The sequence below is a fragment of the Diplotaxodon limnothrissa genome, linkage group LG17, assembly GCF_057381915.1.
Source record: "Diplotaxodon limnothrissa isolate DT_005_m linkage group LG17, D_limnothrissa_male_GT1.1, whole genome shotgun sequence".
Taxonomy (NCBI): domain Eukaryota; kingdom Metazoa; phylum Chordata; class Actinopteri; order Cichliformes; family Cichlidae; genus Diplotaxodon; species Diplotaxodon limnothrissa.
The window spans coordinates 20,689,554-20,703,087 of NC_140612.1; the positions used below are offsets into that span (position 1 = coordinate 20,689,554).

A 13,534-nucleotide genomic window follows, 5' to 3' on the forward strand; every position below is an offset into this window, starting at 1 on the left:
TTGAAATCTAATGTCTTCTAGTCTCTAGAAAAATGTGGCTAAATCTCACCCACCCCTAGCCCTAGAAAGTTGATATGGTGGATGTTGAAATATTAAACGGTTTTATTGTTGGTAATTTAGAAATTCTGAACATTTTTTTTCTAACCTGAAACATGGCTGGGCTCTGAATTAAAAAGTATAAATGAGTCTAAGAGTAGATAAATTAAAACAGCTGCATTTATCCTGACACATTTACAGTGTCAGGGATAATTAACTGATGATTAACTTTTTTGAGTGTAATCTTTTCCCTGTATAGACCCTGGGTCAGCAGCTACTTCAAGACGTTTCCCATGCACATCTACTGTCTGCCAGTCCAGGGCCCCAGTCGCAAAGGCAGGAGGTGGGGACTGAAGAAGAGGAGATGACTTACACTTTGTAAATTTGTTGGAAAAATATGCGTTTATTTATGTTTTTTATCATACAAATAAATGTCATTTCCTCATTCTTGGCAAAACTTTCTGATTTATTGTTTTTAGTTTAGTTTAGATGCTGATCATTGTGTCAGGTGTGTTGATCATCTAGATAACATCATGTAATGATAATAATAAAGAACTGGGGAGATTAAAAGTGTTTATTGTCCACTGCAGTGTCTTTTATCCGCAACTTTAGGGACTGATGATACCCCCTAGTGTTTGCTTTCATTAACACAAAGTACTTCTAAGTGCTTCTAATTTTGAAGTCAAAAGATGTCTCTGCTTTGTGAACGACCTATTGATTAGTTTTGCTAGCTTTTGCTCACGGGAAAACATATATTATACTTCATATTTCAAATATGATCTGGATATGATCATATACTATGGTCATACCAGACCTCACCTTTCAGTGTGAGAAAATGAGCCTTTCATATACTGCATTTGAAAAGGGCAAGTGTATTAATCTCACTAACACAGTAGACACAAGGATAAGTTAGAATTTAAAAATCCCAAACGAAGGTAATTAAACCACATTAAGCATCCTTTGATGAAGACTATGGTTTAAAATCATATATTTGTTCTTCTGTATGATACATACCGTATATGGGTGTAAAATTGAACAGATGTTGGAACGGAGTGTTTTCCGTGACCGACTCTGAATGCAGCACTACGTTTGTACGTCACAGCGTCACAGCGTCGTCCCTCCCTTCTTGAGTGTGCGTGCACAGCTTCTCCGCTGAATACTAGACATTATGGTGAGCTTTTACCGTTGTTTCTTTAATATTTTGGACAGGTCTAAATAAACAGATTCGCTCCTGTTTGTCTACAAGCGCTTACAGATTCAGTTCAGCAGCTTCTAAGTCATTAGTCAGTCTCAGAGGCAGTTTGGCTCCCCATTAGCTGGCGGTGCTAACCGGCAAGCAAGCACATGGACGTTGTGAATGCGCTAGCAGCTAAGCTAACAGCTTAAATGTGGACCTGTGTGTCATTACATAGGTTGTGATGAAGCTGGCAGATTTATGGCAGCGAACGGAGAAAACTAATCTGTGTGGTTGCTTTGGTGCCCCTCTGGCTGCTCTTGTTCCTCTCGTTTAACCCGTTAGCATGCTAACGGAGGGTTGGTTGTCATTTGTGCTTTGTGACTGTTTGAGGAACAACTCAGCAATTCTAGACGGTAATAAATGGTTAATTGCGCTATAGGCGGAAAAAAGGGAACGTGACCGACAAGTAAATGTTTAAACAGCTAACATGAGACAGAGATGTTTAAATTTTTACGTTGTGCTCATTTTCTTATTAATTTGTCTAAAAGCTTCTAGCGGTTTCTAGTGTATTAGGGGCGGGTCTCGACTGTCGCTGCTGCTTTCACGGCCGCAGGAAAAAAATACCCTGTGCACGCCTAGCAGCAACATATAGATATACATTTAATTCAAGTTTGTTAAAGTGTAACATTTTGTGGCTTTTTTGTGAACTGTACAAAAGTTACTGTAATGATCAGTAATCAGTGACTGACTGTTTGATTGTTGCCTTTCTTTGTAGGCGTCCTTATCGATGGCCCCGGTCAACATCTTCAAACATGGAGCAGATGAAGAAAAAGCAGAGACTGCTCGACTGGTGAGTTGCTTTGTATGAGATACATACTCGCCATAAAAAAATGTGTTTATTCTGTTTCAAGTTCAGTTAAATCTTTGAATTTTTCTCCCTCTAGTCATCTTTTATTGGTGCCATCGCTATTGGTGATCTGGTGAAGAGCACTCTTGGCCCAAAGGGGATGGTAGGTTGATTCAAACCTCAAGAGTGCTACTGTAGAATTTTAGTCTAAGGAAACACAAGAATAAGTTGTAATCAGAGGGTTTCTCTTTCTCTTCAGGATAAGATCCTGCTCGGTGGCGGGAAGAGTGGCACAGTGACTGTGACCAATGATGGTGCAACCATCCTGAAAGCTATCGGTGTCGACAACCCAGCTGCCAAAGTTCTGGTTGGTGAGTGGAGACGCTTGACACTTTAAGAGCCAGGTTAAAGGTTTAAAAGAAAAAATAAACATTAATGAAGGTTTCTTGGTGCTGAATTTGCACTACCTCACTAAAAGTAGGCTAACGAATAAAAAAGCTGATTTAAAGTAGAGTGTTCATGCTTATTGGTTAAGACACAGTAAAAAATACTAATTAACCCTTTAAGACCTACCATAGAACCAAGTGCGCCAGAGCTTATATTATATTTTTACATGCTGTAGAGCCATTTTTGGGAGCATTTCAAGTTGATATACATCAATACAACCATTATAACCCAAATTTTAATAATATGTCTGCATTAAGTGTATAGTAATTACATAAATTGCAAAAAAGTGCAATAAACTACAAAACAATTTAAAATCGTTTTTGTTTTTTTAACATATATTTTTAGTTAGAGAAATTTAAGAGGCTTATCCCTCAAAACTAAATACAAAAAAGTTGCACAAAATAGTTTCCCACCACAGGAAATTTATTTTGAGTGTCTTCATAGTTTTATTTGTGAAATACACCAATTTTTATATACTGCAGGAAAAACGAAAATAAATATTATAGTGCAAATTTGCAAAAAAAACAGCATATGCATCAAAATAAACTATTTCCAGCAGTGCAATATGAGTCCTGAGCACCACAGAAACGACACAGAAAGTCATAAAGTCAAACATAACTTTTAAAAACACCAGTATAGGCTCATAAGGCCCTGATGGTAAAAAAACTACATTTCCGCAAAATGACGTTACTTCCGGTTCCGGGCAGGGCATGGCGGACATGCGATAGTTCGCGCTGATGGAAGTGTTACAAACAGCTGATCAGATCGGCAAAGCGTGTTTCTGGAATATTGTGTTTTTGTTGCTGCAAGTGCTTTTATGCAGTTTTTGCAAAGCTATATGTGGAAGGAAACTGTGACCTAGGACAAGCTGATGGCATAAGATGTAAGTACAACTCCTCCGGTCTCATATGCAAAAAAAAAATATTGTGCTAGCTTACGTGGTTACTAGGGGTGCAACGATATTCGTATCGATATTGAACCGTTCGATACAGTGCTTTCGGTTCGGTACGCATATGTATCGAACAATACAACATTTGTAATTTATTTTATCAATTTTCCTTCTGACGATGCTGTCTGTGTGGAGCGCTCAGTGAATCTGCGTTCGACTACTCCGCCTAGGCTGCACTGTCGAGCGCAGATCCACTGAGCGCTCAACACAGACAGCATAGTCAGAAGGAAGAGCGCAGGGCAAGCTAGCGAGACAGAAGTTAAGCTCTCCTTGCAACAAGCAAATTGAACCTCATTCAGATCTGGCGTTTGGAATTATTTTGGTTTTCATGTGACGTATGACCCTGAAGGTAAGCGAGTCATGGACTAAAGTAAAACAGTATGTTGGATGTGCCATGCAATGCTCAATTACATTGGTGTGAACTAGTGTGTTAGCGCAGTTAGCTCGTTAAGGTGTTGGCCGTCTAGCCCCATCCGCGGTAGCTCGTTAACGGAGATTTGCCGTGTTGTGGCGTTAAGGTCATTTCAACGAGATTAACCTGAAAGCACTAGTGGGAACACAACGAATATGACTGCACATTTACGCCGACATCATCCTAGTGCAAAGACAAAAAGAACAAGCATGCTACTAACTTTAGCCGAGTCATTTAGACAGCTGTTAGCACATGATTCTCCTTATATGTTTAATATGCTGCTGAGAATATAGCCCAGAAGAAGCGATAGTATAGCTTTTATTTTGGAAAGAGCCATTTCTCTGTAATAAACTCTCTTTTCCAAAGATGATGTGATTCCTCAATCAGATACAGGGCTTGCAATATCGCTAGCCCGACGTCCCGGAGCTAGCGATTTTTTCAGTCGGGCTACCAAAATCTATCTCTTCCCTGCCCGTCGGGCTATTGTAGGAAAAATATATGTCAATGCTTTTGCATTCTTTCAGAAATGTAGCTGGGTAATTATGTCATTGGCATCGGTGAGCCACTGTCAATATGTGACATATTGAAGTCGCATTTGAATTTGCGCTTGTTTTTTGCTTTCACTTTGCAATCGTGTGAACTGTGTATAGAGAGCGACAGCACTGATCTGTGAGTGATGATAATTTGTGCACCAATTCCTCTGACATCGTCTTATTAATCGTTAGCTTACTATGCAAACATGACAAGTGAAATCTCCCGCAGCTTAAACATGTGAGAGGTTGATCGCGCAGAGAATCGCTGAGCTTATGTGAGTGCGTGTGTAAAAGCAGCAGGATATATATTTTAGTTCTGCTGAGCCAAATAAGACAGGTCAGGGTGAAGAAGTGACAGCCAAAGAAAAGCTTACCACAAAACGGAAAAGTTATGACAAATCAGACTATAAGGCAAAAAGAAAGTGCAGCTTTATGGTTTCATGGACAAAATAATTTCTGTGGCTGCAATATGACGAGCTAAATAACCAGGGCTGCACATAAGTGGTCCGCAGGTGCGCATTCACTGTCAAAATAAAAAACACGCACAAGGGTTAGGGTTAAATTTAAAAACTGTACTTTTGAGTTAAAATATATATTTATAATTTTAATAAATGACAAATTAAAAATGCATGAACATTTTTTTGTATCGAAAAAATATCGAACCGTGACACCAAAGTATCGAACCGAACCGAACCGTGAATTTTGTGTATCGTTGCACCCCTAGTGGTTACAGTGCTACCGGGATTTAAAAATAGTTACGCAAAACAGAGCGTGCCCGCTCTGACCGGCTTTAAAGGGTTAAGTGTAATTTAGAGATCCTTTGTAATCAAATGATATCACACTGAGACCTTTTATCTGAGGTTTTGATGGGAGAACAATTGTGTTTGCAGACATGTCCAAAGTTCAGGACGATGAAGTCGGAGATGGGACGACCTCCGTTACCGTGCTCGCTGCAGAGCTGCTGCGGGTAAATACCTATTTGTCAGACTCAGATTTCAAAGTAAAGCCACCCTGGTTCCCTGCTGCGGTGGCCATGTGGGTCTTGCTTGCAGTCTCAGCTGTCAGTGTTGCCATTTCAGGAGGCGGAGCTTCTGATCGCCAGGAAGATCCACCCACAGACTATCATCTCTGGCTGGAGGAAAGCGACTCAGGCGGCCAGAGAGGCTCTGAGGGACGCCGCTGTCGACCACAGGTGAGGCAAAATTAAGATGTCCGTGTTTGTCTCCTTGCTTTCACCTTCCGCTTTCCCTGCCTCATCATTCTCTCTGGTCTCCATAGCAACGACCCAGCTCGTTTCCAGGAGGACCTGCTGAACATCGCCCGCACCACACTGTCCTCCAAGCTGCTCACTCACCACAAAGATCACTTTGCCAAGCTCGCCGTCAACGCCGTCATGAGGCTGAAAGGCTCTGGAAACTTGGAGGCCATCCACATCATCAAGAAGCTGGGAGGCAGCCTCACCGACTCCTACCTGGATGAAGGTGAGGTCATGAAACGTCACGGATCTCCTGTCTCATTCCTGATTGGTTGCAGGACTTTAATGTCTGTTGTGCATGTCTAGGTTTCCTATTGGACAAGAAGATCGGAGTGAACCAGCCAAAGAGGCTGGAGAACGTCAACATCCTGATCGCCAACACCGGCATGGACACTGACAAGATCAAGGTAAAAACACCAGGTCACTGTCAGGAGACGTTGCAAGTTTCTGAAAGAAAGCGAGAGGATCTAAATCGGATGCTTCCTGTTCCTGTGTGATCGATATCGTGATTGTTTGTGTTTCTGCGTCTGTCAGATCTTCGGCTCCAGGGTTCGCGTTGACTCGACGGCAAAGGTCGCAGAGATCGAACTCGCAGAGAAAGAGAAGATGAAGGAGAAGGTCGACAGAATCCTGAAACACGGCATCAACTGCTTCATCAACAGGTACGACTGAACCGCCATTGCACGTTTCTGTAACCTGTCAGGTGTTCTGCTTCTGTCCTCCCCGAGGTTTAATCACATTGTTTTTGTCAGTCTAACCTGAAAGTCTTAGTGATGCTGAACTGTGAAGCTTCTTTTACTTTTTCATAAAGCCCGTGGCAGCTGCATTATTGCCCAGTCTGGCCCAAACTTCACACGTGTAATCAGAGGTTGATGCAAACACTTCTGTTATTGTATTGTATTTTGCACACCTGTTGCTTGTGAAGCTTGCACACAAGAATTTCACTTGCATGTGCTGTACCAGTGTACCTGCACATGTGATGTGACAATAAAAGTGATTTGATTTGATTTGACACGCCTGCATGCCAGAATTCAGGGGCTGTCATAGCACCATCTTGTTGTGCACTTCATAGCTGGATTAACACAGCTGCCTAAAATTTGGTCAGGGATGTTTTAAAAAGTCGAAGGTGCTCTTTGTTAAAAAAAAATGTATTAAATGTTTTTTCTTGGCAACATGTTGGATTTTGATGTGTTCCCATGAAACACAAAGCGGTCCCACAGGGTTTAAAACAGCAGCAGCTAAATCTGTTTGGTGGATATGAGGCTACTACTCACTGATCTCCTACACACAATTAGCAAAATGCAGACAAATTTCAAAGATGGTTAAGGCGTTAGTTTTGTGTAAATAAACCTGAGAATACAGAATCCAATATTAACAGTGTGTAAAATAGTGAGCCATGTTCGTCAGCTTCAGCATGATGACCTCCATGTTTGTTTGAGGCAGTGGTCAATGGGACAGTTGCTCACTTTATCTCAGTGTCACTCACCCCAGTGTTTGTTTTGTTTTCCCTTCGTACAGGCAGCTCATCTATAACTACCCAGAGCAGCTCTTTGCTCAGGCTGGCGTCATGGCCATCGAGCACGCCGACTTCGCTGGCATTGAGCGCCTCGCTCTCGTCACCGGTGTGTATGCATATATAGAAACACACAAAAATAAACTGTTCTTTAACGAAAGGCGTGTTTTACAATCTTTTTCATGTGTTAAATACTTGAAAAAATGTGACCTTCACTGATTACTGATGTAATCTGATCAGGTGGGGAGATCACCTCCACCTTTGACCACCCAGAGCTGGTGAAGCTTGGGCACTGCAAGCTGATCGAGGAGGTGATGATCGGCGAGGACACGCTTATCCACTTCTCTGGAGTTGCCATGGGTACGAACACACACTGAGGACTTGAACTCATTTTTCATAATGACATACTCATCTTTAGCTCCTCCTCTTCCTCAGGTGAGGCATGCACCGTTGTCCTGCGGGGAGCGACCCAGCAGATCCTGGATGAAGCGGAGCGCTCACTGCACGATGCTCTGTGTGTGCTCGCACAGACAGTGAAGGAGCCACGCACGGTCTATGGAGGAGGTAGGCGCACATACAGCTGATCTAAAACTACAGCACTGTCCTCATTCTTCGCCCACCTTACAGCAGAGCACAAAAAATGCGGCACATGTGGAACATTAAGGTTCTTAACTCATTCACTGCCAGCCATTGGCAGTGAATGAGTTAAACCCATTGACTTATTCACTGCCATTGACGGCTATAGACGTCAATGGCAGTGAATGAGTTAAGGATGGGAATTTGTGTTAGCAGCATAATAAAGCTGTTTCTGTCCTGGATGCAGTCTCCACTTTACCATTGTGCTTACTGTCTTTAGTGCAATGAAAATAGAATTAATGTTTAAATCCACGCTGCAGAAAGCGCTGCTGTTTTCCTTCTCCGGCACACGAACTGAAATCAGCTGATTGTAGCATAGGTGGGATCGATCAGCAGGCAGACTTACAATTCCGGGGAACTGAACTACTGGGAGCCGGTTCTTGATTCCCATCCCTAATGATGAACTAATACATCTCACACCTGCGTGTTCTCCTTCTCATCAGGCTGCTCTGAGATGCTGATGGCTAAGGTTGTGAGTGATCTGGCCAACAGGACGCCAGGAAAGGAGTCAGTTGCCATGGAGTCATTTGCCAAGGCTCTGAGGATGGTAAATACTAAAACTCCGATTCTACAATTGTAAATTATAGGAATTTCTTTGATTACAACTAGGGCTGCTCAATTAATCGAATTTTAATCATGATTACGATCTGGGCTTTCAACGATCATTAAAAATGACTGAGCCGATTATTAGCCCCTCCCTCGTGCTTTACTCTCGCGCTGCTCCGTGTGGCAAATCGAGCGCACCTCTCTGCATTTCGAACACGTGTCACAACAATTAAGAGCAGCGGTCCCCAACCTTTTTTGCACCACGGACCGGTTTATGCCCGACAATATTTTCATAGACCGGCCTTTAAGGTGTCGCGGATAAATACAACAAAATAAAACTAGTACCGGTACCGAAAAAAAGAAAATTTATTCATAACACACGTGAAAAGACCAAGGAAAACCACGTAAACGATAAAAACGTTAACAAAATAACGCTGAAAACCGATAAAAACCCTGAAACCATTTCACACCTGAGCCTCAACTCTCACGGACCGGTACCAAACCGGTACCGGTCCGTGAGTCGTTTGGGGGTTGGGGACCGCTGATTAAGAGGACCCGAGGGAAGCTCGGAAAGCTGAGTTATTTGGAGAGGAGAGTGACTGCCGTTGGTTGAAAAGAGAGGTTAAAAAAAAGCTTCAGTGGTTGGAAACATTATGGGTTCGCAGAGTCAGACGTGGATCAAGTAGACATAGTGTCGTAGCTGCACCACAGAGCAACACTGCAAAGTTCACTAAACATAGATGTTTACATTTTTCATTTATTTTTTATATTGCAAACATTTGCACTGTTATCAGTATTTGCACACTATTTTATATTATTTTTTGACAATCTTTAAAGTCATTATTCAATACATTGTTATTGTTAAATAAATATCGTCAAATAATCGAGATCTCAATTTCAGTGAAAATAATCGTGATTATCATTTTTGCCATAATCGAGCAGCCCTAATTACAACCACATGTGACTTTGATCTCATGTGTCATCATCCGCTTCCTCTTCCAGCTGCCAACCATCATTGCAGACAACGCCGGATACGACAGCGCCGACCTGGTGGCTCAGCTCAGAGCTGCGCATCAGGAGAACAAGACCACGTTTGGACTGAGTGAGTGATGCTCACAGACAAGCACACATCACCTCATCTCAGAACTAGAGGAATAATAACTATAATTATTAACAAACACATGTTTGCCTTATTTAAAAAATATATATATATCAAGGTTTATCCTTGAACCTGTGCTGCTCTACTAACACAGTCAGGACCACAGCTAGCTGCATACCAACTGAATCTAACTTCCTATGAAGATGGGTAAGTGCAGCTAATGCTAGAGAGAAAATATGCATCCTAGAAAGACTAGAACTAATATCATATAAAGAGGGTGAACATCTTAGAAAGATGGTTAACTATGTGGCTAAAGTGAAGGATGGCCAAATAACTAAGCTAACATATAAATATCTAACTTTTTTTTTTAATTGCTTATTTATTAAGCCAAAGTCCCAGAAGGTTGGCTAATTGTAGCTAAAGTCACATATAGAAAGCCAATTAAAGCTAAAATCAAAACAGCATGACTACTTAACTGAAGTCATAAACAATTAACATCCTACAAAGATGGTCAACTATAGAAAAGGGCATAGAAAGATGGCAAACATTGAAGAGGAATTGAAAGAGCAATTATGTAGCTAAACACAGAAAAATTAGTAACTACAGCTAAGGTTGTACAGCTAAAGACACTTAACTGTTTCGCTAAACCTAAAAATGTCAGACTAAAGTTAATGTCATAGACAGCTAGTATCATAAACATGGTTAACTACCTAAGTACACTTACGCATAGAAAGCTGACGAAAGACTGTTGTACAGACGTGCAATATCTTGTTATCTTGCTCGAATGCTTAGCTAAAGTCACAGGATAATGTTGCAGAGACACCTAATCTAGAAAGATTAACTATGTAGCTAAAGTCACAGGTGAAAATGCTAACTAAGGCTGTGTGAAATAAAAATGACTGTTTGGCTAAATTGCAAAAAAAGTTAACTAACGCTGGTGTTATAGACAAAAAGCTAATATCATAAAAGGATAGCAACTGAGCTAAAGCCACAAAAAGACAAACAACTACCACTTGCACCATAAAAAGGTAGCTAACATCTTACAAAGAAGGCTAACTACCTAGCTTAAATCACATTTTATTGTGAATAATTTAAACTGCTGACTAGCTTAGCATGCCTGTTTCTCCTGTTTTATTCTTGTGATTTGGTGGTTAAGCAGCTGTTAGATTCTAACAGCGTCTGTGTTTCCCCGCAGACATGTCTGATGGCACGGTGGGAAACATGGTAGATCTCTGCATCACAGAGTCGTTCCAAGTGAAGCGCCAGATGTTGCTGAGCGCGTCTGAGGCCGCCGAGATGATCCTAAGAGTGGACAACATCATCAAAGCTGCACCCAGGTCAGTTCAGTCCTTTTCAGATCATCTGCGTTTGTTCGTACCAGGTTACAGAAATTTACTCTTCATCTCTGTTCTGTAGGAAGAGAGTTCCCGACCATCACCCCTGCTAGAGGAAGAGGAGGATGAGAAAAAACAAACGGGGATCACTTTAGTTATTTATCACTTCTGTGTAGTTCAAATTACATCAAATTGTCAAATTTTTTTCTCTGTTGAATTGGCTGATGCTAACCACCAGACACAGCTAACATCAGTGGCTCTGCTAATGCTAGCTTATGCTGTGCAGTTTCAGCATAAAGTGAAGATGAGAAGTCTTCACACTGTTTTGTTTTTTATGCTAACATTAGCTGAGCTGTTGGCCGAGGCTGGTTGGTGCCAGCTACGCTTAGGAAAGAAGTTTGAACGTTGTTTTGTTTACTGAATAAATGAACCGGACACCATTACCTGATTCTTTTGTTGTTGTTATTTATTTAGTTTTTCATTCTTTGGCATTTATATTTAACATTTTCCAAATAATAGAAGTAATCACTGCAAATGAAAAAATCTGAAGCAGATTTAATCTTGTATAATTAGTCAGACTGTACATTAGGTTGGTGCAGGTTTCTGATCGAGTTGTTCTACTGAGATCAGCAGCTTGGAAACTGAAAGTCTATCACTCATTTTCAAGGTAATGCATTTATTGGTTACTTTATTAGTTACATTTTGCTGTTACCTGGCTTTACCTTTGCCTTCAGAACTGCCTCAGATATTTTGGCCCATGTTAACATGATTCCATCGCACAGCTGCAGTCATGCATCAGTACATTTCACATTCATGATGCAATTCTCTCATTCTGCAACATCCCAAAGCTCCTCTGTTGGATGGCCATCTGGTGTCTGTGACATCATCTATGACTGGCTGATGTGACAGTTGTAGTAACATGTCGTTGAGCATGTGCACGTAATCAGTACTTTTATATATAAAGATGTAAAATATATACAGATTTATTTATGATCAGCTGTTGTGGTGAGATACTCCAGAAATTACATTTCATAACCTGGAAATGAGCAAGCAGAAGATCAGGAGTGCTGATTATTGATTGATCTGCAGTAACTTACTAAGGTCAAAGTGACTAAGACCTCAGAGTGTCAACAGTTACTCAATCAGACTTAACCACACAGATGGCTTTTCATAGAAAAATGTTTAAACCTTTAAAACTAGAAAAAAAATCGCTCATTCGGTGCCAGAAAACACATAAAATGCTATTGTTGTTGTCATAAAGCACACCCAGGGTTTTTTTTTTTTTCTTTTTTGTAAAGGGGGTTCTGTAATTTTAGAAAGTTCCCATTTACACGAGGAGTGAGGGTCACTTCTGTTTTTTGCTCATTCAGATTGAAGATGTTTAGAGGTATCTGGGATTGTATCTCAGCAAGGTTGTTCTTGGGAGGAGGGTAGGTTTGTGAGTCATCTGAATAACAGTGTGAGGGGAGTAGGTGATGCTGAAAAGCCACCCACAGAAAAAATGTCTGCTGGTTAAAATAAGATTTAAACTGCTAAAGAGCAGTTCCTGTAATGCTTTCACAACTCTCCAGTCTACAGACAAGCATGCAATAATCCACTGTGTGTAATGCAGCACTTGGATCTGAAAGTAGCAAGTACCCGGTCCTGGAGCTGAAGCTGGTGACAAACAACAGAGAAAAGGAGTTTGGAGATCATTAAAAGCAGTATGGCATGTTTAAAGTCAGCTGGAACATTCCCAGTCAGAAGATGGGTGTTAATAATGGACAACACTCAGCCCAACAGTTTAAAAATACTAATTTAATATAATATTAGTCTAATAACATCCTGGCAAGATGGTGTCATCCATTTGACCATATCTTGATGGCATGGTGCTAAGTTACCAGCTAAAGGTGCCAGTATACCCACCATGTTACTCGCATGCCGTCTGTGACATCATTACACATTGATTTCTGCTCGCTGTTCTGGCCGCTGAGTCTCCTGAACAGTAGGTGTCAGCACCAGATGGTAGCGCCACATTAACATTGGTTAAAAGAAACAGGGAAAGATTTAATAACTGGAGCAAAGCTTTTTTCATCTTTGAATCTCTATGAGTCTCTGAGCGTACTGTACTGATAAATCATTAAAATCAACACTATCTTACACTCGTGCCTTCAACCCAGCGGCAGCAGTAAAAGCACAACGCGCCATGTTACAAAAAGCAAGAGTTGTTTAACTTGTAGAAATGGTTGCTATGCATATGATGTCAATTTGATGCCAACTTTATCGTACATCGCAGTTAACAAGCCACTGCAGGGCGGGTATAAAATTTAGCGGGCTTTATTAGTAACATCCAGAAAAATGTTTGGTGCCCTCTGGTGGCCATAACAGAGGTCCAGTTCAGGGACTCCAGCTAGCTGAAGTTAAATCTAGCAGACAGTCAGCAGCTTCAGCCGTGTCACCATCCACCTGTCAGTCAAAGAGGTCACGCCTCTAATAATGCAAAGTTTAAACCTTTATACAATTTAATTTGTAAACCTGTTTAAATAATTTAAACAGGTTTACATATAAAGGGGAAATCAAACGTCTTTTTTTCTGCTGTAAAGTTTTAACATGGGAGTCTAAGGGGCTCAAGTCAGGTTGCTAGTTTAATAATAAAAAATAATACATTAAAAAAAGCCTTGACCTCCCAGATTTGGACATATGCTGTATTGGTAGCTGAGAGAGCCATGGATGACTTAAATACTTGTTGATCCACGTAATCTAAAATCTTC

The 13,534-nt window shown here is 41.0% G+C and overlaps 1 protein-coding gene across 1 annotated transcript; it reads left to right on the forward strand.

Moving 5' to 3' along the window:
• Window positions 1-1,143: 1,143 nt before the first annotated feature.
• On the forward strand, window positions 1,144-11,225 carry cct2 (chaperonin containing TCP1, subunit 2 (beta)). Its single transcript, XM_085375732.1, has 16 exons — window positions 1,144-1,207; window positions 1,989-2,063; window positions 2,158-2,223; window positions 2,320-2,431; window positions 5,292-5,368; window positions 5,481-5,593; window positions 5,680-5,882; window positions 5,963-6,063; window positions 6,191-6,318; window positions 7,175-7,278; window positions 7,410-7,529; window positions 7,605-7,733; window positions 8,249-8,352; window positions 9,354-9,453; window positions 10,646-10,787; window positions 10,867-11,225. Exons 1-16 carry the CDS (start codon window positions 1,205-1,207, stop codon window positions 10,895-10,897), a joined length of 1,608 nt encoding a protein of 535 aa, XP_085231858.1. The 5' UTR covers window positions 1,144-1,204; the 3' UTR covers window positions 10,898-11,225.
• The last annotated feature ends 2,309 nt before the right edge of the window (window positions 11,226-13,534 follow it).